The sequence below is a fragment of the Danio rerio genome, chromosome 11 (genome assembly GCF_049306965.1).
Source record: "Danio rerio strain Tuebingen ecotype United States chromosome 11, GRCz12tu, whole genome shotgun sequence".
NCBI lineage: Eukaryota > Metazoa > Chordata > Actinopteri > Cypriniformes > Danionidae > Danio > Danio rerio.
This window is the reverse complement of record NC_133186.1, coordinates 40,283,222-40,308,656: the sequence shown is the minus strand read 5'-3', so window position 1 is coordinate 40,308,656 and position 25,435 is coordinate 40,283,222. Positions and strand designations below refer to the sequence as shown.

The 25,435-nt window shown below is 37.0% G+C and overlaps 2 protein-coding genes across 4 annotated transcripts in view; one reads left to right on the top strand and one right to left on the bottom strand.

Moving 5' to 3' along the window:
• The window catches only part of sox13 (SRY-box transcription factor 13), a 675,553-nt gene that overhangs the window by 539,146 nt on the left and 110,972 nt on the right, over positions 1 to 25,435 (bottom strand). The gene's annotated exons all lie outside the window — the stretch shown is intronic.
• The window catches only part of etnk2 (ethanolamine kinase 2), a 38,762-nt gene continuing 37,984 nt past the window's right edge, over positions 24,658 to 25,435 (top strand). For 2 of the 3 annotated variants that reach the window (XR_012386790.1, XR_012386789.1), the window contains exon 1: positions 24,658 to 24,990. Coding sequence is in view for 1 of the 3 variants with exons in the window: in NM_001034175.2 (NP_001029347.1) it covers positions 24,844 to 24,990 (147 nt within the window). In the remaining 2 variants the exon portion in view is untranslated. The remainder of the gene's footprint in view (positions 24,991 to 25,435) is intronic. The other variant, NM_001034175.2, reaches the window with a different exon arrangement.

Here is a 25,435-nt window from a genome sequence, read left to right as displayed (position 1 = left end):
TACTATCAGTAGTATCCTCTTATAGTCCATTTATTAATCTGGGGTCACCACAGCAGAATGAGCCTCCATCTTATCCTGCATATGTTTTACGCAGCAAATGCTTTTCCATCCACAACCCATCACTGGGAAACATCCACACACACTCATAAACTATGAACAATTTAACCATCATTTCAACCAACAAATTAACTTCTTTGGAGTTGTGGGGGAAACCGGAGCAGCCGGAGGAAATGCGAACACGGGAAGAACATGCAAACTCTATACAGAAATGACAACTGACCCAGCTGAGGCTCAAACCAGCGACCTTCTTGCTGTGAGGTGACAGCGCTGCGCTACCCACTGCACCATCGAGACCCCCTAAGTTATTATTATTGTATTATTAAATGTATTCGATTTTAATAATTTTCTGACAGGGCTAGTGAAAATCATTTCTAACTGGGATATTTGGGGAAAAAAAGTCTTTAACAGTCTTAAAAACTCTGTGAAAACTGCAGAAACGCTGAAAAAATAATTAAAGATTAACACACTTTTTCTGAAATTGATTGTGATTAATCCCACTTTAATGCTTTAATAATTTCATGTTCAATCAAAGAATTATAGAAACAACATCTTTATTATAACTGAAGGCCAGTATCACTGATTCCCCTACAGGAAATGCTCTTTGTAACTAAATATTTTACTTAAATGTAATGGTTTTAATTGTAACAATAAAGCCTGGTCAACTACCACCTACAACCGTAATAACTACTAAGCAGCAAATTAGGAGTTTGATGAGCTAAAAGTCATGGTTAATGTTTATTAAAAGTGAGAATAGTACCTTAAATCAAAGTGTGACCAATGTATTTTTAAAATTAAAATACACTTTTATTGAGTTTTTAACGTCTGGTCGAGTAGTGTAATCTTACAGATAAACTGGACTGGCTACTATTAATCCACATGCAAAGTTTACAAGTAATGCAAATATTTCTGAATCCTGCAGATTGGACTGGACTAAAATAAAAGTCTGTAAATTATAGTTTCACACATTGAACAAAGTTAAACTAAAAACTAAACTAAAAAACATTCATTTAACCTGCAGTTCTCATGTCATGTGACCAGATGAAGAAAGGGTACTGCTCATGTGCTTTTAGTTTTTATATATTTCTGATGTGAGTTTGATTACCATCTTGCATGACATACTGCCATACTGAAAGCATCAGCAGATAGTTTACCTCAATATTAAAAATGAAATAACTGTGGCTGGAAGGGCATCCGCTCCCTAAAAAATTAAAGTTGGAAGTTCATTCCGCTGTGGAGACCCCTGATAAATAAGGGACTAACCGAAGGAAAATGACTGAGTAAGTGTAATTTTTTGTCTTCACCACAATAAATGTTTTTGATTTAGATTAAATTAAATATAATAGTTTTAACCAAAGTTATTTGGCAATTAGTGAAGTACTTTTAGAAAGACAAAGCTGTGTCAAATATAGTCATTTTTTAAAAGTTGGTTCAAAGTGTAGTTGTTTTTCAGTGTAGAGCACAAATACAAACACCAACCACTGCTAGGTTTCCACTTCATGTCACTGACACTAGATACTCACCTATGCAAAAACGGCAAGAAAATGAGCTACAGCTTGAGTCATGGGCTTTTGTTTCCTGCCAGTAACTTACAGTAGACTTCCAGTAAAAGACCCTTGAAGACACCTGATACAAAAATCCTCTGTCAGGATAGCACTCGGGAAAACAACCGTCCGCACCTTAATAGCCTATCATCTTAGTTCATGACAAATACTGTCATCCCGCAGGAAATACTCCCACTATTACACTTGATAGTTCATTCCGGCATGTGTCATTTTTGTATTTGCCCACCAAACCTTTTCTTGTGTGCAGTGACTCAGAGAAAAGTGCCTTTGTTGACAGGTAACACTGAGGTAAAGTCGCCTGTCAGTGTTTTTTTTTTTTTTTTTGGAAGCTGAATCACGAGTGAATCGCTGTCCTACCTCTGTTGTTATGCCTTAAATCTACTTGAATCGTGTTATATCTCTTTGTGCAGCGCCAGATTGTCTATCTAGATGTGAGAGATCATCCTATCATGCATTTTCAAGTTTCTGTCTGGTCTTGATGAGGCAAGTTGAGACTTTGCAGACATAGATTTGCATAACAGTTTTGCATGCTGTAAGTCAGTCGTAGATCACAGTGTTTGAGTATTCGGTCCATCAATCTCATATTTTAATTTGATCATTAGGTTTTGTTGTCTAGTGCAAACATTACTGTAAAGTATTATATGTTTTTATTATATATGAGTATTATATATATATATATATATATATATATATATATATATATATATATATATATATATATATATATATATATATATACAGATACTCGTTAAATATTTTAAATTAATCATGCACGCTAATTTTGACAGCCCTTATATATATATATTACATATTATACGTATATATATATATATATTATATATATATATATATATATATATTAGGGCTGTCAAAATTAGTGTGCATGATTAATTTAAAATATTTAACGAGTTAAAGAAATAATGCAAATAACGCAGTTGCAGGTTTTTTTTTTTCCTGTTCTGGCCGACATGTGTTCAGGGCCGGCGCGTCCATAGAGGCAACCCATGCGGAATAGCGAGCGAACCCCCCGGTCCTCACATTTATCCTCTACTCCCACCCCCTCCCTCACGGTCCTCAGCCTTCCATACAAATAAAACAACGTGATTGCCGTTTGCCTAGAGCGCCAGTTCAGCTTGCTCCGGCCCTGCGTGTGTTTAACATGCAAAGAAACTTGGATAAGAGCAAGGACGCACTTTTAGAAGAAAAGTGTCAGTATATAACAAATAATGACGCATCTTCAGGCTATCCTGCGTTTCCTCCTGAGTTTTATGCAATTTAGGTGTTTCATTTTTAATATTTAGACTTCAACTGCAGTTCACTCTCATTCGTCATATTTTCATTCAGGATGTTTTAATGGAATTTGATACTGCATGGCGAACGGAAAGAAAAACCTCCATATTTCAGGACTCGCATGGTCATTTAAGATAATCAAAAATCACTGTTTACATGTTCGACTCTTCATCAGTATTATTTTAATCATCAAAGCTGAGTATTGGTGTCCATGTGAATGAAAGTGGCAGATGAATTTGCAAGCTGTAAAAGCCATTTCTCTGCCCTTAAGCAGCGTCCCTCAAATGTTTCATTAAGTTTGACGTGTTTCCCCCCTTTTGTAAAGCATCTGCTCCATGTTCCTCTGTCAGAATCCTTGCTTGTTAAATACAGCCATACTTTAGCACGCTTAGTTTAAGCAAATTTATTAAACGCGATTGTGCGTGTTGATGAATCTGAAGGGATTCCTCTCACTCACCGGCACTGCGCGCGTTGTCTGTGTGTGTGCTTGCATGCGTGCGCGTGTGTGTGTGTGTGTTTGTAGTCCACTTAGAATCCAACATGGAAAGCATTTTTTTGTTTGTTATTGGCATGGATTGTTTTGAAATTTAAATGGCACTTACATGCTTGTGTTTTTACTTCTGTAATAAATACGGCATTTCGTGATTAATCATGATATATTAAAATGGTTGCCTCCTTGTTTTCTCTAGCTTGCAAATTATGTATTTAATTGTGTTTTGTTACTTGTAACCACTTGTACTGTATCAGGTTAACTTTTTATATTCTCATATGTTTAATGCCATGTTGAAAACGCGACGCATGCTGCTTTGTTTACAGATTTAAATGCGATTGTGAGCTCGCATTCCTCTGCCGTTTTTCTTTGCTATGGCCACCATCAACTGTTCCTACACTTGTGCGGCGTTCAAGATTCAAAATAGTTCCGCTTTTGCTGCTTTGTGGATTAATACGGAATGTGTGTCATGGTTAAGAATAGAGCAATATGCTATTGTTTAACTGCACTGCTTTAATGCACTCCTGCATTGGGCTCACATACATGCCTGCCACTATTTGTCCTTGAAAATCCGGGAGACCGGGGGGATGGGGGGGGGGGTTAGGTTTGGGGGTGAGGTGTCTGAATAACACTGTTGAGAGTGTTGAGTGTGGTGTTAGTAACTACTATGAAGCGTGTTTCTGGCGGCTGCTGTGATTGGATCATATACCAATGTTGGCAACCTAAGGAGGGTTTTGGGAACAAATGAATCACTGCACAATTCATATGGGATTCGCTGGGATAATTAGGTAAAAGCAAATGCATATTATAATACAATGAAAGTGTTTTTTGACCTTGCATGTATATCAGCATGTTGTTGGAGACCCTTGAAACCAAAATATGACCCTTTTTATTGTATAATAGGGGCCCTTTAATCTTTTTTTCACTTTGAATTTCTTATTTATTTATCATTTCAACCAAATCAACCCCCAAAAAATCATACAGTTCCTTTGACCCACAATCTGAGAGAAAAGCAAACATCTCACATCTGAGTTAAAGATTAGCTGGAAACCTGTTCACCTGCTTTAGTCAGTCGACAGGTAAAAAGGTAATCGTTTTCCTCTTGTGTTTAAAATCAGATTTGTGGATGCATTAAATGGCTTAATCTTAAAAGGAGGTTAGCGAAGCACAAAATAAGTGAAGCACAATCTAAACAAAGCACTGAAAGAGTGAAGAAAATCAATCTCAGATTTAACACTCACCACTAAAGTCTTCCTAATGACGCATGAAATCGCTGTCATTTCTTTTGACCGATTACTCTCCGTCATCTTTTTCAGATTACTCAGATTTTCAGAATCGTCCTTAGGTAAATGGGATTGCAATTGCGTGTGTGTAAAATGAAACTCCCCCGGATCAATAGAGAATCACATTGCGCTATTCACAGCCGAACCTGCAGCTGCTCCTCTAAAGCGTGTTTACTTTAGTTGAAAGGAGCTTATTTGAAACTCAAAGGTTTTGCGAGCCCACGGCATTGTCATAGTAAGAGATGAGGGTCAGAGGTCACTGGACTATGGGGAGAAGATACAGACTGTGTTTCTGGAAGGTAATTGCCTTCTTGATGGCTTTGGGATCTTGGCCTTTGTTCAGTCCATATGTGCTTAAACTCAATGCATGTATGAGGTGTGTGTGTGTGTGTGTGTGTGTGTGTGTGTCTGTGTGTGTGTGTGTGTGTGTGTGTGTGTGTGTCTGTGTGTGTCTGTGTGTGTGTGTGTGTGTGTGTGTGTGTGTGTGTGTGTGTGTGTGTGTGTGTGTGTGAGCAGGTATAGACAAACACAAACTCTCATGCACATTCAGGTAACGTCTTATCGCATCCTTCCGTGTCCTAGATTTGCTCTCAGACAATAAATCCCACCTCGTCTTGAAGATCTCAAGGTCTCAGAAAATCTAGATCCACACTGTAAAAAAATGTTTTAATTAATAGTTTCCATAATTCTGGAGGTTTTATGTTTATTTATGGTTGTGAATTGCATTATGGGATGTTGATCTCTGCTTTGTTGACTTTTAATGTTAAAAATTCAGTCTACAGTTTAACAAATTGACTTTTATTTTATTGACTTTTATTGATTTTAGTAGCTTGAAATAATATAATGTTTTTGAAATAATATATGGAGAAATAAGTCTGTAAAATAATTACTACAAGGTTTTTGTGGCATAATATACAACACCAATCCACACAATATATCACTTTAAACTATAGAAATGTCAATAAAAGTAAATTTTTTTTTGCACTTTTCAAGGTTAAAAAATGTTGGAAGAAAGATCAAGCTTCCATAATGCAATTCAAAAGCAGAAATAAATGGGGGAAAATCATAAAATATGAATCACAAAATACAGAAAACAGCTTATTTACAGTTTGTTTGTTTGTTTACAGTGCATGACCTTTTTTGTGTATATAAACAATTTAATTACAATCCTGTCTAGGGGAAAGTTGCATGCTTATACAATGATACTGATATGTTATGTTATGTTATATGTAGCTATGCGATGCCCTAACATTGTTGGTGTCTGTTAAGTTGTTTATATCAAAATGAAAATAGGCAGTTCCTCATATCATGTTTTCATTTTATTGCTAAGAAAGTGAAGCAACATAGTCAGGGTGATGTGAATGATGTTATAAAATACACGGTTCCCTTGATGTGTCCCCTGGTGTTTGTTTTCCATATCAAGCATGCAAAGTCTGAACTTTGTGTACTTAATATTGAGAAAAAGCCCAAATCAAAACACCTCTATTTTTAGATGTCTCGGTTTTCCCCCATCCACACTGACACGGAGCAGCAGTGTTTTAAAGCAAAAACGGGTCCTTCAGCATTTTCAAAACGTTCCGTTTTCACTGATCGAAAAATCCAAGGTAGTGTGGACAGAATGCGTAATCGTAGAAAAACTTTTATGTGTAAACGGGGCCTCAGTTTCAGATAGCAAATCTGTCTGATTTTGAGAAGTGATTTCTCTGTGATGTGGAGTTCTCGTATTTCTCTGGAAGGACTGACATTCCTGCAGTTCTCCTTATCATTTACAACGGCCTATAAAAGACTCTAAATTCATATTTGTGTTCCTCCACTGGATAAACTGTGTTGAGGTGCACAGTTTTACTTCTGCAATATAAACTGGACTTCAGTTTTTGAACCTGGGTTTGCTGCATAAAACATCCAAGTCATGATATGACTAATAATAACAACCATTATTACACGGCTGTCTGAAATACTCGATTCTGATTGGTCAGTTGCGATATATTATAGTATGTTTTTACAAGATAACAACCACTGAATAACAAAAGCTCATCCGGGAACTGAGAATCACCTTGCCCGTCAATGAAAATGTTCAAATCCATATGCTAACATCCACATTCATACGTATCTGCTTGTCTGTCACATTGTGGTTTTTGACTAATTTTGATTGTTTGGCGCCGTTTTGTGACTGAATAGTGCACAGTTTGAGTGTATACTCTATCAGCTGTTTTAGTTTCTGTCAGCTTTGCGATCAATTAAAGAATTTTTGTGTGACGAGAAGTGTATAAATAGGGGAAAAGTACATCCAGGAAGGTTGTTTTCTCAAATTAAAGGCCTTCAGTCATAAACAACAGGACTCTGCATCGTGTCGGGTCTGCCTATAAACCTACAGGGCTCTATTCTGAGAAAAACAACCTCCTAGATGTTCTTTATCATAATGCCTTGTAAGATTCATATTTTCACATGAAGCCTTGTAAGATTCATATTTTCAGATATCCCAGATCATTCAGTGTACTATGCTGCTGACAGGCCCGGATTGACTAATCGGCAGGACCGGGAGAATTCCCTGTGGGTCGGTTCATTTTTTGGCCTCGAGGGCCAGTGTCCCTAGCTGCTTGCACTCCCAGCAGTCGCACTTTTTTCATTTATTTATTTATTTATTTGACCATAGCCTCACTCTTTTTATTCATTATTTTGCCACAGCTTTGTTCTTTTTATTTATTTTCTCGCAGACCCGTGAGCAAAATGCAGCCTTTAGGTTAATGATGATGTAAATATCATTCGACACCAAACAGCGGCACCTTAGTGAATATAAGAATTTAAATATATAATATTAATATTACACCTGCTCAGTGAAAATCAGATGATTCACTACATTAATAAATCTGACATGATCAGAAATCTAAAAACGAGAGAAAAAAATTAAGCCATCAATAGAAAATAATACTGCGGTTAAAAGAGTTTTGCAGATAACAGTGCTATACTAATTTTTTATTCCAAACGCTCCAGTATTAACAGCACCACTGTGGTCCAGTGGTCAGCAGGTTGCGTTATGACGCTGCCCACTCGAGTTTGAACCTCACATGAGTAATGTTTTCAAGACATATAATACTGTTTGGGTTACTTATGTAGGTATACATTTATTTTTAATTTTTTGTGTGACCACCGTTACAAAGGACTGGATATCTATAAAGAATTTAGCACTGAATATATATTCAGATATTGCAGGAAAGGACATTGTGATGTTTTAAAGAATAGTGTTGGATATTTAGCTTCCCTTCATATTTATCATATTTATGAAAAACATTTGAAGTTCTAATGCAGCTGTGTCCTTGAAAAAGACGTGATAGTGTCATTACAATCTGAATTGGAAATGAGGTTATTTTAATAGTCGTGAACTGAGGTGAGCCGGTCTAAGGCTTGAAACTCCAGGGCTGAAAAGGAGTCCCACTCCGGCCCTGGCTGTAGATGTCTGTTTTTAGGCACAAACAAAAACACACTGCTCTCATGTGTGTCTTTAAGTGTATATAAGCTGCTGCTCATGCCTCAATTTCAGAAGAAGGCAGAGTCTTTACAGCATGGTCTCAGATACTCTCAAGACAAATCATCTGTTTGGTGGTTATCTCTCAAGTGTTATTGCAGTTGGTTAGCAATGATTATTATCTGCATGCATTTTAAAACCTTGTCAGTTTAAACTCCTGATGATTTTCTAAGCACACATACACAGTTGTAGTCAGAATTAGTAGCCCTCCTGAATTATTAGCCCCCATGTACATTTTTTCCCCTCAAATTCTGCTTATTGGAAAAAAGATTTGTTGAACACATTTCTAAACATAATAATTTTAATAACTCATTTCTAATAACTGATTTCTTTCATCAATAGCATGATGACAGAAAATAATATTTTATTTTAATATTTACACTGTAAAACTCAAAAAGTTAAGGTAACTAAAAACCATTTGAGGAAAGTGATTGCAAAAAATCATTTAAGTTGAATAATTAATCCTAATGAGTACTGTGAACTTAATCCTAAAGCAACCTAAGCACAGTAAAACTCAATAAATGAAGAGAACTCAAACCAACTGAGTACTGTAGAACCCAATAAGTTAAGTGAACTCAAAGCGTTTGAGGAAACCGATTCCTACAAACCATTTTAACTAAAAAATAAAAAAAAAACTAATCAACATAAGTACTATGTATTTGCTCCATTTAAGTTGAAGTAATGATGTATTTAATTAACTCATAACCATAACTCATATGAGAATTAACTTTAAGTAAATTTTGAGTTAACTACACTCATTTCAAGGCGAGGCAGTGGCGCAGTAGGTAGTGCTGTCGCCTCACAGCAAGAAGGTCGCTGGTTCAAACCTCAGCTCAGTTGGCGTTTCTGTGTGGAGTTTGCATGTTCTCCCTGCCTTCGCATGGGTTTCCTCCGGGTACTCCGGTTCCCCATAGTCCAAAGACATGCGGTACAGGTGAATTGGGTAAGCTAAATTGTCCGTAGTGTATGAGTGTGTGTGTGAATGTTTGTGTGGATTTTTCCCAGAGATGGGTTGCGGCTGGAAGGGCATCCGCTGCGTAAAAATTAGCTGGATAAGTTGGCGGTTCATTCCGCTGTGGTGACCCCTTTTTAATAAAGGGACTAAGCCGACAAGAAAATGAATGAATGAATTCACTCGTTTCATTTGATAAAGTTGACTGTTGGGTTCTTCAAGATCCACCTCAAAGTGACATCTAGGTTAATAAGGCAGGTTAGGGTATTTATGCAAGTCATTGTATAATGATAGATTGTACTGTAGACAATTTAATAAAAAATATTGCTTAAGGAGGCTAATAATATTGACCTTAAAATGCTTTTCAAAAAATTATAAACTGCTTTTATTCTAGCCGAAATAAAACAAATAAGACTTTCTCCAGAGGAAAAAACATTATCGGAAATACTGTGAAGAATTCCTTGCTCCTTGCAGTTGATTTTGACCTCAAGTGTACATAGCATGATATATATGCACACATGAATTTATGAAAAAGTACATTATTACATCAAACACCCTGCAGGTTTTTTCCTTATTTGTTGTTTTGGGATTATAAACACATTCAACACGTCTTTGCATTGTAACTTTGCTCTGAAAGAAGGCTTCAATCTTCAATCAACAGTCTATTAAAGCGCTAGTATTTCTTTCATAATTAATAGCGTCCGTGTTTCCATCACCTGCATAGCGAATCTCTCTCAAACGCACCAGTTTCTCTACAATGTAATTGTCTGCCTTCAGCTCTGCAGACACAACAGATGCCGCACACTAAAAGAGCTGCAGCAGGAACAGTAAATTCCCCTGCCTTTAAATCAGGCATTGTTGCTGGCTGCTGTAAAGACTGAGGCCGCAGCGGCTCTGGCGGATTTACAAGAGACCCGAGGGCTGTATAAAGCAGGACGTGTGTGGCCTGACACTAAGCATAGTGGGTTAAAATCATAAGGGTTTTCCTGTGTGAGACACATAAAGGTAGACAGAAACACTAGTAGTGCAGATTGGCTGCCGGAACTGTCCATAGTCTGAATGAGGCTTTAATGATGTCACTTCTTAGTGAGTTTTAGTGAAATAAACAGAGAAATCTCAAATATTAAGGACATTATGTAACATTTATGCATTTGAAGTTTCTTATCTGGTAGATAACCCATTATGTTGATACTGTTTTGGTGCAATTACAGCATACAGGAATAATGCACAGTTGCATGAGTGTAACAATGTTTTTTTATGTTAGGTGAGCATGGTGGCTCAGTGGTTAGCACTGCTGCCTGACAGCAAGAAGGTCACTGGTTCAAGTCTGGAAATGCTTGTAGTTTCTGCCAACCCGACTCTACACCATAACTTTTCAATCCAGATGGATGGGGCAACCATTACTGCATCCAAAATGGTGAAAAGCCTTGGAGTAACGATTGATGACCAACTAAACTTCTCTGACCACATCTCTATAACATCAGAAAGATCCGACCCTTCTTATCTGAACATGCAGCTCAACTCCTTGTTCAAGCTCTTGTTCTCTCCAAACTGGATTACTGCAACTCTCTACTAGCGGGGCTTCCAGCTAACTCTGTCAAGCCTCTTCAACTGCTCCAGAACGCAGCAGCACGAGTGGTCTTCAATAAACCTAAACGAGCACATGTCACTCCGCTGCTAGTCCGTTTGCACTGGCTGCCAGTTGCTGCTCGCATCAAATTCAAAGCTCTGATGTTTGCCTACAAAGCGACTTCTGGCCTTGCTCCTTATCTGCTCTCACTTCTGCAGATCTATGTGCCCTCCAGAAACTTGCGTTTGGTGAATGAACGTCGCCTCATGGTTCCATCCCAAAGAGGGAAGAAATCACTTTCGCTCACACTCGTGCTCAATCTGCCCAGTTGGTGGAATGAACTCCCTAACTGCATCAGAACAGCAGAGTCACTCGCTATTTTCAAGAAACGACTAAAAACTCAACTATTTAGTCTCCACCTTACTTCCTAATCTGCAATTGCCTCTCTGAATATCACACTAACTGTACCCAAAAAAAAAAAATAAATAAAAAATACTAATACTTCCCTTCTTAGACTTTACAGATCTGAAACTTGCCTATAGCACTTATTCATTGTTGCTCTTAGTTGTGTAAATTGCTTCCTTGTCCTCATTTGTAAGTCGCTTTGGATAAAAGCGTCTGCTAAACGACTAAATGTAAATGTAAATGTAAAAGTCAATCATTTTTTGTGTTATCCCCCCCACCACCACCCTACCCACTGAAATGAGTTCAGTAAATGACTTTTAATAATATCAGTTACCAACAATTGTGGATGGCTGCCATGCTGATGGGTAACAAGCTTAACCACATTGCAACAACCCATGACCAGGGCCAGACGGAATCTGCAGATGTTTTTTGCTATTTCTGCTGAGAATTTTGGTAAAAATTTGCGGATTTCTGGGGAATTATTTTGGGGGTATCCAGGGGAGTATCCTAACTAAAACCCTAATATACGAAATAAAAAGTAATTCATTACTGAATAAAAACTGAATAAATTCAGATTTACACCTTTACTCAAGTAAATAAACAGAATTAATGATGGGCTAAAAATTCTGTGTGGGCCTACCCATGACCTTGCTGTTGCTACATCTTTAGTGCAATTACAGAATGCAGAAGAAATGCACGGCTGCATGATTATAACAATGTTTTTAAATGTTGCATTACTGAAAATACTTCATTAGTTTACATTGTATTCATTTTGAAATTGTGTTCATTTTATGTGCTTTTGTTGTTGTTGTTTTTTTTTTGTGCAGACATTACAAAAGTTATTTTAAGATGTAACCATGTACAGTATGTGTGGTAAAAGGAAAATATAAAAGAAATAAATGCTTAATAACATACAAACTCTAATTCACATTATGCAGGTACACTCACCAGCCACTTTGTTAGGTACATCTTACTACCGGGTTGGACCCACTTTTGCCTTTAGAACTGCCTTAATCCTCCATGGCATAGATTCAAGAAGGTACTGGAGATATTCCTCAGAGATTTTGCTCCATATTGACATGATAGCAACGCGCAGTTGCTGCAGATTAGTCGGCTGCACATCCATGATGCGAATCTCCCATTCCACCACATCCCAAAAGTGCTCTATTAGATTGAGTTCCACTGACTGTGGAGGCCATTTCAGTACAGTGAACTCATTGTCATGTTCAAGAAACCAGTCTGAGATGATTTGTGCTTTATGACATGATGTGTTATCCTGCTGGAAGTAGCCATCAAAAAATAAGTACACTGTGGTTCATAAAAGGATGGACGTGGTCAGCAACAATACTCAGGAAGGCTGAGGCATTGACGAGATGCTCAGTTGGTACTAATGGGCCCAAAGTGTGCCAAGACAATATCCCTCACACCATTACACCACCACCACCAGCCTGAACCGTTGATACAAGGCAGGATAAATTCATGCTTTCATGTTGTTAATGCCAAATTCTGACCCGACCATCCAAATGTCGCAGCAGAAATCGAGACTCATCAGACCAGGCAATTTTTTCCTGTCTTAATTGTCCAGTTTTGGTGAGCCTCTGCAGATTGTAGCCTCAGTTTCTTGTTCTTAGCTGACAGGAGTGTCACCCGGTGTGGTCTTCTGCTGCTGTAGTGCTGGAGTAATTTTTTGAGCTTTTGTTGCCTTTCTATCAGCTGGAACCAGTCTGACCATTCTCCTCTGACCTCTGGCATCAACAAGGCATTTGCGCCCACTGCTGCTCACTGGATGTTTTCTCTTTTTCTGACAATTCTCTGTAAACCCTAGAGATGGTTGTGTGTGAAAATCACAGAAGATCAGCCGTTTCTGAAATACTCAGACCAGCCCGTCTGACACCAACAACCATGCCACATTCAAAGTCACTTAAATCACCTTTCTTCCCCATTTTGATGCTTGGTTTGAACTGCAGCAGATTGTCTTGACCATGTCTTCATGCCTAAATGCATTGAGTTGCTACCATGTGATTGGCTGATTAGAAGTGTGTGTTAACGAGCAGTTGGACAGGTGTACCTAATAAAGTGGCCTGTCATTTTCTTTTAACATTTTCATTTTTTGTCATGTTTTCCACTTTTATTAACAACAAATACCTTATTAATAGCATTAGTTAACAATAACCATGCTGGATAGTTACCATATTGTTGTTAATGTCGGTTACAAGCTTAACCTCATTGAAACAATTTTTTAGTAAAGGTTTAATTTAAAAGTTTTTTTAAGCTTAAGTTTAAGATATTTTAATTAATCTAATATTTCATTAAATATATTTCATTCAAAGCAAACATACGTGCACGCTATTGTGCAAATTCTTCATTAGTAAATCATTGTTTGCATATTGATATTTAACAAGACAAAAAAGGTGTATTTTTAAAGAAAGTGACTTTTAAAGTTAATTTACGGCTGTCTTGTGGGGAGAAAGAGCCGTTCATAAATGTGTTTGAAACCCCATCTGTCCGCTTTCTTTGTTCACTTACCCAGCAGACTATATTTGTTTATTGTGCATGTGTGGGTAATTATTCACCAAGTACATGCTTGTGTTTGTTGACATGTAAATGTATAGTGCATATGTGTGCATGAAAAAAACGAATCAGGGATCTTTACTGCACATGAAGTGTCAACATGAACTTTGAGAGTGTTGGGTGTGGAGACCTTTGGGTCACACTGAAAGAATAAACCAAGTTTATTCTAAAGCCAACAGGTAATTCATTGTGAGGGCAAACATTTCCTCAACTGCTGGGTATTGCATGAGCCGCTCTATCAGTGCAAAGTTTCCAGGAGACGTTGAAAAATGAGCTTCTGCCCCTTCAGACAAGCACAGAACATTCCTGTGCTCCAGGACAATTGAGAATCCTGGGCTGAAAAGGAAACGGTGGACAGAGAGAGAGAGAGAGAGAGAGACGTGTATCTGCAAGTGTGAAAGCATGACGTCAGTGTGTGCAGTTTACGCTCCGTCAAACAGAAAACCTGTGCAGGAGAGCGACTGTTTCCTGTGTTAGACATGTCAAATTAATACATGGAACATTGTTCAGGTCTAATAATTGGTGACAAGTAAGAACATGGTGGCTAAGTGATTAGCACATGTGCCTCACGGCAAGATGGTCTTTGAGTTCTGGCGGGATAAGTTGGCATTTCTAAGTGGAGTTTGCATGTTCTCCCTCACAGTCCAAAGACATGCGGTGAACTGAATAAACTATTGACCGTAGTGTATATAAGTGTGAATGAGTGTGTTTGGGTGTTTCCCAGTACTGGGTTACAGCTGGAAGGACATCCACTGTGTAAAACATATGCTGGATAAGTTGGTGGTTCATTCCGCTGTGGCGACCTCTGATGAATAAAGGGACTAAAGGCTGATTTATACTTCTGCGTCAAGCGCACGCGTATGCTACGGCCCATGCTATCGATGACGTGCACCTCTCAAAAATGTAACTACACGTCGCAACGACACGTAGCGCAAGCTCTGTGATTGGTCGGCTTGGTAGCAAATGGCGCGAGCCCAATGGAGCGATTGTTTACAAGTGTGGAGTCCCGTGAAGAAGCTCTGTATAGAAAGTTTTGTTTTGTGTTTACCTCATAGTTAAAGTTGTTGCACGTCCGCCGGTTCCTGCCTCAAAATGAGCGAGTTTGAGCCACTTGTACATCCATTCAGGAAGCGTTCAGAAAAAACAAAACACCAGCAAAGAAACTCAACACAGAGGAACATTTACACCTCACTGCCAACTAGTGTTTCGGAAGTGTTAATGCAGACCAACAGAGACAGCGCACAGAAGTATACATGCACAGCTACGCGCGTTGCATGCGCCGTGGGTTACGCCGGTCACTTGACGCAGAAGTATAAACCAGGCTTCACAGTCCATAGACATGCGTTGAAAAATAAACTATTGACCGTAGTGTATTTAAGTGTGAATTAATGTGTTAGGGTGTTTCCCAGTACTGGGTTACAGCTGGAAGGACATCCACTGTGTAAAGGCTGATTTACACTTTTGCGTCAAACACCGGCGTATGCTACGGCGCTGACGCATAGCCCTTCGCCGTGGCCGTCGGCGTCGCTGACGTGCACCTCTCAAAAAATGTAACTACACGTCGCAACGACGCGTAGCGCAAGCTCTGTGATTGGTCGGCTTGGTAGCGCTGACGAGTCTGGGCGGGACCGAGAGCCGCGCGAATGGTACGAGCCTGATGGAGCGATTGTTTACAAGTGTGGAGTCCCGTGAAGGAGCTCCGGATAGAAAGTTTTGTTTTGTGTTTACCTCATAGTTAAAGTTGTTGCACGTCCGCCGGTTCCTGCCTCAAAATGAGCGAGTTTGAGCCACTTGTACATTCTGGAAGGGTTCAGGAAAAGCAAAACACCAGCGAAGAAACTCTACACAGAGGAACATTTACACCTCACTGCCAACTAGCATTTTGGAAGTGTTAATGCAGACCGACAGAGACAGCACGCAGAAGTATAAATGCACAGCTACGCACGTTGCATGCGCCGTGGGTTACGCCGGTCACTTGACGCAGAAGTATAAACCAGGCTTAAAACATATGCTGGATAAGTTGGTGGTTCATTCCGCTGTGGCGACCCCTGATGAATAAAGAGACTAAAGACTGATTTATACTTCTGCGTCAAGCGCACCCGTATGCTACGGCGCATGCTATCGATGATGTGCACCTCTCAAAAATGTAACTACATGTCGCAACGACACGTAGCGCAAGCTCTGTGATTGGTCGGCTTGGTAGCGAATGGCGCGAGCCCAATGGAGTGATTGTTTACAAGTGTGGAGTGCTGTGAAGGAGATCCGGATGGAAAGTTTTGTTTTGTGTTTACCTCATAGTTAAAGTTGTTGCACGTCCGCCAGTTCCTGCCTCAAAATGAGCGAGTTTGAGCCACTTGTACATACATTCAGGAAGTGTTCAGAAAAAACAAAACACCAGCAAAGAAACTCGACACAGAGGAACATTTACACCTCACTGCCAACTAGTGTTTCGGAAGTGTTAATGCAGACCGACAGAGACAGCACGCAGAAGTATACATGCACAGCTACGCACGTTGCATGCGCCGTGGGTCACGCCGGTCACTTGACGCAGAAGTATAAAACAGGCTTAAGCCGAAGGAAAATAAATGAATAAAGTAAGAACACATTATGTCTTCTGTCCATTATTTTAAAGAACGGAAATTTATCTGTGTGTGTTTGTGTAAACTTTTCTTCTGCAAGTATTGAAAATGGAAAAATCCATCTGTTTTTTATATATATTACAATTATTAATAATATTTAGTAATACCTGTTGCAGATGTGGTAGTAGTATTTAATATTAATGTTATTTTGCATGCTACTTAAAGCCCAAACTAAAAAGTGTCATCATTTAGGCTAATCACTATTTACTTGTTCTAAACCTGTTTGGCTTTCTTCTGTTGAACACAAATAAAGCTATTTTGAAGAACGCTGAAAACCTGTAACCATTTACTTCCATTGTATTTGTTTTTCTACTATTGATGTCAGTGGTTACAGGTTTTCAGCTTTATTTAAAATGTCTTCTTTTGTGATCAACAGAATGAAGAGACTCCAACAGGTTTGTAAGACTTAATATAAGTATTTTATTTCTGAGCAAACTCTCCATTTTAAGTGTGCCTATAATGTGCAGTGTATACAGACTTTTTAAAACAGCTTGCTGCTGGAGGACAACTAGTGGCTAAATGCTGCCGTCAACCGGCAGATACATAAGGCTAATAATGATTAGAGCAATATTAACTTAAGTGTTTTTATTAATTGACTAAATGTTGTGTCTGACATTGCATCGATGAGTGATGCAGTCTCAGCTTGCATCATAAAGGCTGCATCCAGATACTATTGAAATAATTAATAAACACTATACAAAAATAATAATAAATGACAAAACAACATAACAAAATTACAAAAACTTCACCTAAAATAAATTACATTAATAAAAATCAACAACATCATCTCAATTTATATCATAATTTAACATTTTATACCTACAAATAACTACATTACATGTATTAAACATAATATAATTTGGCAATGTTGGTATATGTGCAGATGAATTTACAAAGAAATAAGCAGAGCTATAATAATATGCAGGTATTAATAAAATAGATTCATGTGCATAAATGCACATTTTAAATGATTAAATTAGTTAATATTTGTGGATGACACTGTATAATTGTAGCTATATACATGTACTAAATATTATAAAAGCTATACACACACACACATGGACAGCTAAAGAATGAAGTGTGTGTTATTTTTCTATATTTATTTTCTTTTGATACTTTATTTTTATACCCATTCCTGTCTTAGGACGTTTTTATTAGGCAGATTGTTGAATAACAGTTAGTTCATGACATGTTAAATATAGTATAGTCTGCTGGTTTTAAACATACAGAAAAATAATAAATACAGTTATGTAGCAACCATAACATTACCATTGTTATAGGACATCTTTGATTAACTTTTTATAACCTACACCAAATGTTGACTAATGAAGGTACATTTATAACAACTATTTATTTGTTAGACTACTTTATTGTCAAACCATGTTGCATACAAGTGCATTCATCAGACTTATATGACAGTGTATAGCAGTAGAGGACAAATAAAACACGAGACAGGTGTTTAGAAAGAATGTAGTTTATTTTGTTTGACCTGCAAACTTATCTAAACAAGAGAAACTTTCAGAAAACAGCCCGGAAACATTATAATGCGAACGCTCGTGAATATAACCCGCGGTTGTCTTCAATAGTCCTTTGCTCAACAACTCAGCTGAAAAACAAAGCAAAACATTACAACAGCCAGACATACAGTTAAATCATCATTATAGTTACCATGGTTTCTATTTTAAGCTATAGTAAACTAAAGTTTACACTATAACGTTAGTTTAAAATATACGACGAGTGGGCCTCGCTGTAATATTCTTCGCGATATTGCGTTTATGTACGCAAACCGCAAGGAACTACAGCACAGACATTCCCGAGTGAAGCTAGATTGGCGTGGCTCCACTCGTACCGTCAGGTATTGAACTCACCTTGGTCAAGTACCAACAGCAACACCGAGCGGTCCGTGTACATTTTGTTCATTTGTTTTCCATTTTCAAACGGAATAAAGGAAATGGAGAAAACGGCCGTTTTTCCGTTTTTCTTTTGCTCACGAGAAAACGAAAAAACGAGATTTTGGCTGGATTTTCGTTTTTTGGTTTAGGGTAGGAAAACGGATAAACGACTTTAAAATTCATTTTACACATGTAGGCGGTACTGAAACGCCCACTTTCCTCTAATTGGTCAACCAAATCTGCGCTCGTGACGTCACCCTCAAAATAAAAGCCTTACACGCAGGCTTTTAATTATTATTATTTAATTATATATATAAACAAAGTTTACATATTCTATCATTTGAACCACACACAGTTAGCAGGCTTACATTCATTGCGTATGTATAAATTAAATAAAAACGTAAAGCAGTATTCTTAGACATTTGTCATTAAAATAAGGTCATAGTTCACTGCCAAGCTTCTTGCTGCTGTGCACCTGATGCAGAGCAAAGATAGCCATTTCCGAGGAGCACCTGGTTTACATGATTGTTTCAGAACAAGGGCTTTATAATAATAATAATAATAATAATAATAATAATAATAATAATAATAATAATAATAATACTTATTATTATTATTATCATTATTATTATCAGTTACTAGTGTTTTTATTGTTTGGTGTGTTTTTTTTCTTTCTTTTTAATAGTTGTTAGCAGAACCAGAATAAGAACACTTTGGGCCCTGCCATAAAAACAAAGGGTACCATTTGTTTTCATTTATTTCTTCCTATTTTAATTATATATTGTAATTATTTATTTGATAATTAATACTATTTTATTGCAACGCCAAAGTAGGCCTGTCTTATTATTTTTTTTATTATTAAATTTGCTGTTATTGTAGGCTAGATGGCAGGCTTTAAATATTTTAAATAACATTTACTCATAACCTTACTAATTCGAGAGCCGAACCTAAAAAAGTTTAAGTGCAATAAGCCTTTACAATAAAGGGAGCCGCAATGCATATTTCTAGCGCATTCTTTCACTCAACAATTATTGCTGGAATAATGAAATAAATTTCAAATTAACTAATTAAACACATTATAGTTGATAAAAAAAAATTGTGTCTAGTAGTTCCGACAAACAGATGAGCTCGCTACATGTGCGTTGCGCTAATAATTTGACATTTGCTCTTCTTGAGAAAGTGCTACAGAGGGCCCTGCTATTTCACATATAAGGTTAGTGATAAGTATTTTAAATTAGTATTGCACATTATTCATTCATTTTCTTGTCGGCTTAGTCCCTTTATTAATCTGGGGTCGCCACAGCGGAATGAACCGCCAACTTATTTAGCAAGTTTTTACGCAGCGGATGCCCTTCCAGCCACAACCCATCTCTGGGAAACATCCACACATACACACACACTTATACAGTATGGACAATTTAGCCTACCCAATTCACCTGTACCGCATGTCTTTGGACTGTGGGGAAAACCGGAGCACCCGGAGGAAACCCACGCGAACGCACTACACTACTGAATTAGACACACAATCTCAAAAAAAAAAACTTGATGCTTATTTACATTATCTAAAGTCATTTCTTACGAGGTAGGATCTGTTGTTGTATTATATATTTTCGTTTTAATATGCAAATAATTTTCGTTAATTTGTAATAGGCCTATTGTCCCTCATTGCATAAAATAACCAGCCTTTGTATTCAATATGTTTGTAAATTGTCCATCCAGTTTGATGCAAGCTAAACAACATTTTGGCCTGTTTTGCTTATTAAATGAGTGATTTTCACGGAGAAACAAATCATCCATCCACACAGTTTTGTATAGGACCTGTGTGAACAAAAATATACACTTCATCATAGCCTATAGGAAAATGTATCTGTTTAGAACCAATTTTGTGTTGTATAATTAAAAATATTAAAAATACAAAAAAAAAAAAAAAGGAATAACATTTGAAGTGCAATGCTTCAAAGATCCAATACGCTGCATGCAGAGCCAAAACAAAAACTGCTTTGTTTGTTTAATAAAATAATAATATGAAATTAAAGTGAAATAGTTCCATAACCTGTATTATAACTGTAGTCACTCTAGATGACAAATCATCCGTTGCGCCGGTCAGTTTCACCTTTAATCAAGAATGTGCCAGAACCAAATGAGAATATTTACAGATTACCTCGGAATGAGACCTCGGTCTGTGAAGGATGCAGAACACAGAAACTCGTTGAGAATGGAGATGCATGTTAGATGTTTTATATCCCTTTAGATATTGTAAATAAACAACAAGTTTTTATAGAGATTGTGTCATGTCTTTTCTTTAACGCACGCGCTGAACAGCCCCGAAAAGGCGCCTTTATTTAGCCTGTAGCCTAAATAATAGTTTAGATTTTATAACATATAATGTTCCATTACTTTAAATGTATAATGTTTTTTAATATTTATGGATTATATAAAATAGCTAGTTTATATAAATGCGCTCTGATCATTCAAGGATTATGCGTTGCATATTCTTCTTATTCTTCATTATGGCTTGATCCGTAAATTGTGTATTTTATAAACTGATCGTTTGTAAGGACTAAGCTATTAATAACTGTAATTCCTCGAATGGAAAAGTCTTGATTAAAGAAAAAGATAACTTAATTCGACATATGCGTATAGTGCGCTTAATTCTGCGCGCATCGCGCGCTTTACCGAATTATCTTTTTATTTTTTATGCACTATAAATGCATCTGGCAGCACCGAAAAGAGCAAATGCCAAGTTATTAGCGCAGCGCACAGACAGCTAGCTCGTCTAGTCTGAACCAGGGGTTTTCAAACTATTCATTGCACACCGATCCCATTGCATTTTATTTAGGATAAACCACTTATTTAAAATTAATTAATTAAAAGGTGCGTACTCTCCAATACACCACTGAATTATAGTGTCATAATATTTAATAATTATAAATAAGATAGACACCTGACCTCCATTTAATAAACAATTTATTTGCCATACTCTGTTAATTTGAAGTTTAAAGTTTAAATCATTTATGTTAAACTTAAATTATTTAAAAACTTAAAAAGACTTAAATTTAGTCATTTAAGACATTTTAGGTCATAAGTTTACATACATTGACCGTTGCATTTAGTAGGCCTATTCTGGTCTAAATAAGCTTTTTGCATCTTAGGTGTTTACACACACAAATTAAGCAGTTATACGTACATTTAATGTTACTTTGAAATTACTTTTGATGCAATAAATAATCCTAAATAGTTGAAAGTGTTAACATATTCTTGAAATGTAGTTATTTTATAACTATGAAATTTATTACTAAACAAAGTGAATCATTATGAATTTGCCAAGAAATAATCCACTTTACCACTGTAAAGCAATGCCCCACACTCACTAGAACGGTAGAACCTGGACTGTATGATATGTTATTTATGTAAAATAGAGAAAATAAGCAAGATGCGCAGTCTCATGCAGCCTTAGTGAAATATAGCGCGTGACAGCAATGAACTAAAAATAAAACCACCCTTGAAATGCTGGCGATCTTAATTTTTTCAGCTTACACTGACTGAGAATAATGTTGCACTATTTTATTAACAAATAATTAGAATGTTTTTTTTTCCTTCAACACATTCATCATTACTTTTGCCTGTGCAAGTTTCTTGCGCGCGCTTGAGCGCGAAGGCATCTATTTTCAGGTGCAAGATGCCACTTTGGGTGGCACCAGCACACTCTGCCACACCTGTGGCTATGTCCCTGCTACAATAATAATAACAACAACAACGACAAAATATTAACAAAAAATAATAATAATAAGACAGGCCTACTTTGACGTTGCAATAAAAAAGTATTAATTATCAAATAAATATTTACAATAGGCAAAAGGCATATATTAAATTAAAATAGGAGAAAATCCAATAGAAACAAATGGTACCATTTATTATAGCCCCATGCAGGGTCCAATGTGTTCTTACAACCATTGAATAACTAAGTAAATAATAATAACAATACTAATAATAATAGGCCTAATAATAATAATAATAATAATAATAATAATAATAATAATAAATTATTATTTTATACAGAGTAGGCTATTATTTAGGCCTACAATAGCTCTGAAACAATCATGTAAACCAGGTGCTCCTCGGAAATGGCTATCTTTGCTCTGCATCAGGTGCACAGCAGCAAGAAGCTTGGCAGTGAACTATGACCTTATTTTAATGACAAATGTCTAAGAATACTGCTTTACGTTTTTATTTAATTTATACATACGCAATGAATGTAAGCCTGCTAACTGTGTGTGGTTCAAATGATAGAATATGTAAACTTTGTTTATATATATAATTAAATAATAATAATTAAAAGCCTGCGTGTAAGGCTTTTATTTTGAGGGTGACGTCACGAGCGCAGATTTGGTTGACCAATTAGAGGAAAGTGGGCGTTTCAGTACCGCCTACATGTGTAAAATGAATTTTAAAGTCGTTTATCCGTTTTCCTACCCTAAACCAAAAAACGAAAATCCAGCCAAAATCTCGTTTTTTCGTTTTCTCGTGAGCAAAAGAAAAACGGAAAAACGGCCGTTTTCTCCATTTCCTTTATTCCGTTTGAAAATGGAAAACAAATGAACAAAATGTACACGGACCCCGAGCGAACTGACAACACTGAGAGAGAACCGACGAGCTTTATAGGAATGCAGATGCAAATGTTTACTATGCGACGTCACTGCTGTGAGTCTTGTTGTCATGGTGAGCGCTAAAGAGAGCTCACCTCATTGGAGCACGGGAATTTTCGTCACGGCGAGTTGCGGTCGGCCGTGAGCAAAAACACATTAAATATATTGAATCTATATTTCTAAATTTTTGTTGCCGTGTAATATTCTGGGATGCAGTAGAATATGGAGACAGGTAAATATAATTAAAGACAGATGCGGGACATTAGAACAGAAAGTGAACCCACCTGGCTAGACTAACTTCTAGTGGTGGTAAGCTTCTTATTATCCAAAATCGCCATCTAGCGGTCACATAACCTAATAGCATGTTACTTGCTACTGACCACCCCTACGGCCAAAAGGTCCTGCATTGTCCTTTTAATTATTTTATGAAGTTTAATATTATGTAATATATTTATTATATAAATAATATTCTATATTTATATTCAATATATGTTCCCGTCACATCTGTGTTTATGAGGCTGTTTGCTCACTTCATTTGTTTTATTCTGATCAGATATCCGATCGCCTTAAACCACTCCAGAAGGTGATCTGGGATGCATTTCAGATGAAACTGGACAGGTATGATCTTTTTTTTTTTGACAAAATTAATATAAACAAAATAAATTATGACCTGGAGAAAATTGGACCTGCGCCTGAAACACCTGTAGGTGCACTTTTACAGCCAAAATTCTATCAAAACATGTTTACTATCAGCATAAAACATGTTCTAACCTTTCAGGCCTGTAGCCAGGGGGGTTCGGGTGTAATCTAACAAACAGTGGCTACTTTGAGGAACATAGAATATGACATACTTTCAGTAGTTTCACACTTTTTTGTATGTATATAATTCCACATTTGTGAATTCATAGTTTTGATGTCTTCAGTGTGAATCTACAATTTTCATAGTCATGAAAATAAAAAAAAGACTCTTTGAATGAGAGGGTGTGTCCAAACTTTTGGTCTGTACTAAAAAAAAAAAATAAAAAAAAAAAATAAATATATATATATATATATATATATATATATATATATATATATATATATATATATATATATATATATAKAGAGAGAGAGAGAGAGAGAGAGAGAGAGAGAGAGAGAGAGAGAGAGAGTATTTTTGTTGTTTGTTTTTTTAACATTGATATTATAATAAGTCATGTTGTATCTGTTGTCTCTGGTTTGTATTTGAGTGTTAGCCATCAGAGGGCGCTTTAGCTCTTATAATGAAAATGAATGAATCAGGTTATTGTAAAGAAACATCTAGTGACTCCTAGTGGCCCGATTCTAAAATATAATTACATGCAAACTGCGATCTTCATTAATGGCATGATTACAGTAAACATTATTGTAGTTTAGACAAACTCCAAAAGTTTTTTGCATGTCATTGTTATCGTATAATAAAATACATGTTATATAAACATAGTTTGTTTACATTACCACAGGTTCAACGCGTTCTAAATAAAATACTAAATAATGTTCATATGTTTACATGGAGACATGGAATGTCAGCCTATTTATTTACTATTAACTTACCTTTGTAAGTCGATGGCTTGTTTGGTAATATTCATGAAGCTACGTCACTTGACCTAATTAATATTAATAAGCCAATGTAAAGGTTAAGCCGACTAGTAAGACTGACCTCATTAATATTCATGAGTTAGGCCTCAGTCATCGGATGATTTCTCGTGGGCGGAGCCTGAAGAAGGAAGAAGCGCCGTTTTTTTCCAGCTCTGATGACAGAAACCAACGGTACCGGCATATGAGCCGCTCCTCTTTTTTTCTGCACATACTAAACCAGGCTGGACGTCCAGTGCATGTTCAAAACAAAACCTCCAGAACACAGAACGCTTAATATACACATCCAATACTTGAAGATTCAGAAAGTTTAATGTCGGGCATTAATAGGCAGATAAATCATATGATGGAGACGGAGATCCACGTGCCTGTAGGCTCACCGACGATAAGAAAATTTCAGATATTCGTTGACGAGCACAATGTGACGGAAGGGGCGATGAAGCTGATTAAAGAGCTCAGACCCGGCTGGGACCCGAACCTGATCCGCACTAAGGTAGGTGTGACGGTCTGTAGCTTCAGCTAATCCAATCCCGACGTGTTTAGGGCCTTTAAATGTCTAATTTCTGCGTTTTTGATTCTCATAAAGCATTGTATCTCTAAAAACAGCGTAAATTATGTGGAAGGTTTTGCTCGGTATCACGTCATATTTCTAGAATGACCACATGAGTGACGTTGGCAACTAACTAGCCTGGCTAACTTAGCCCGCAGCTGGTAATTGCACTCAGTTTAAAGACGTTGTCATATATAATCTATATTAAAACGAGTATAAAGGAATAATAAAACAGTCTGTCTTAGGCACAAGCAAACGGTGTTGAAATTAGCTGTAATAAAGACGTTTTAAATTTTTGACAAGAGGCGCGTCTCTTGTACACGTCACTAACCAGCTGGCTGTGACTTCACTGCAATACAACTAAAATAAATCACACTGCAGTGTTTTA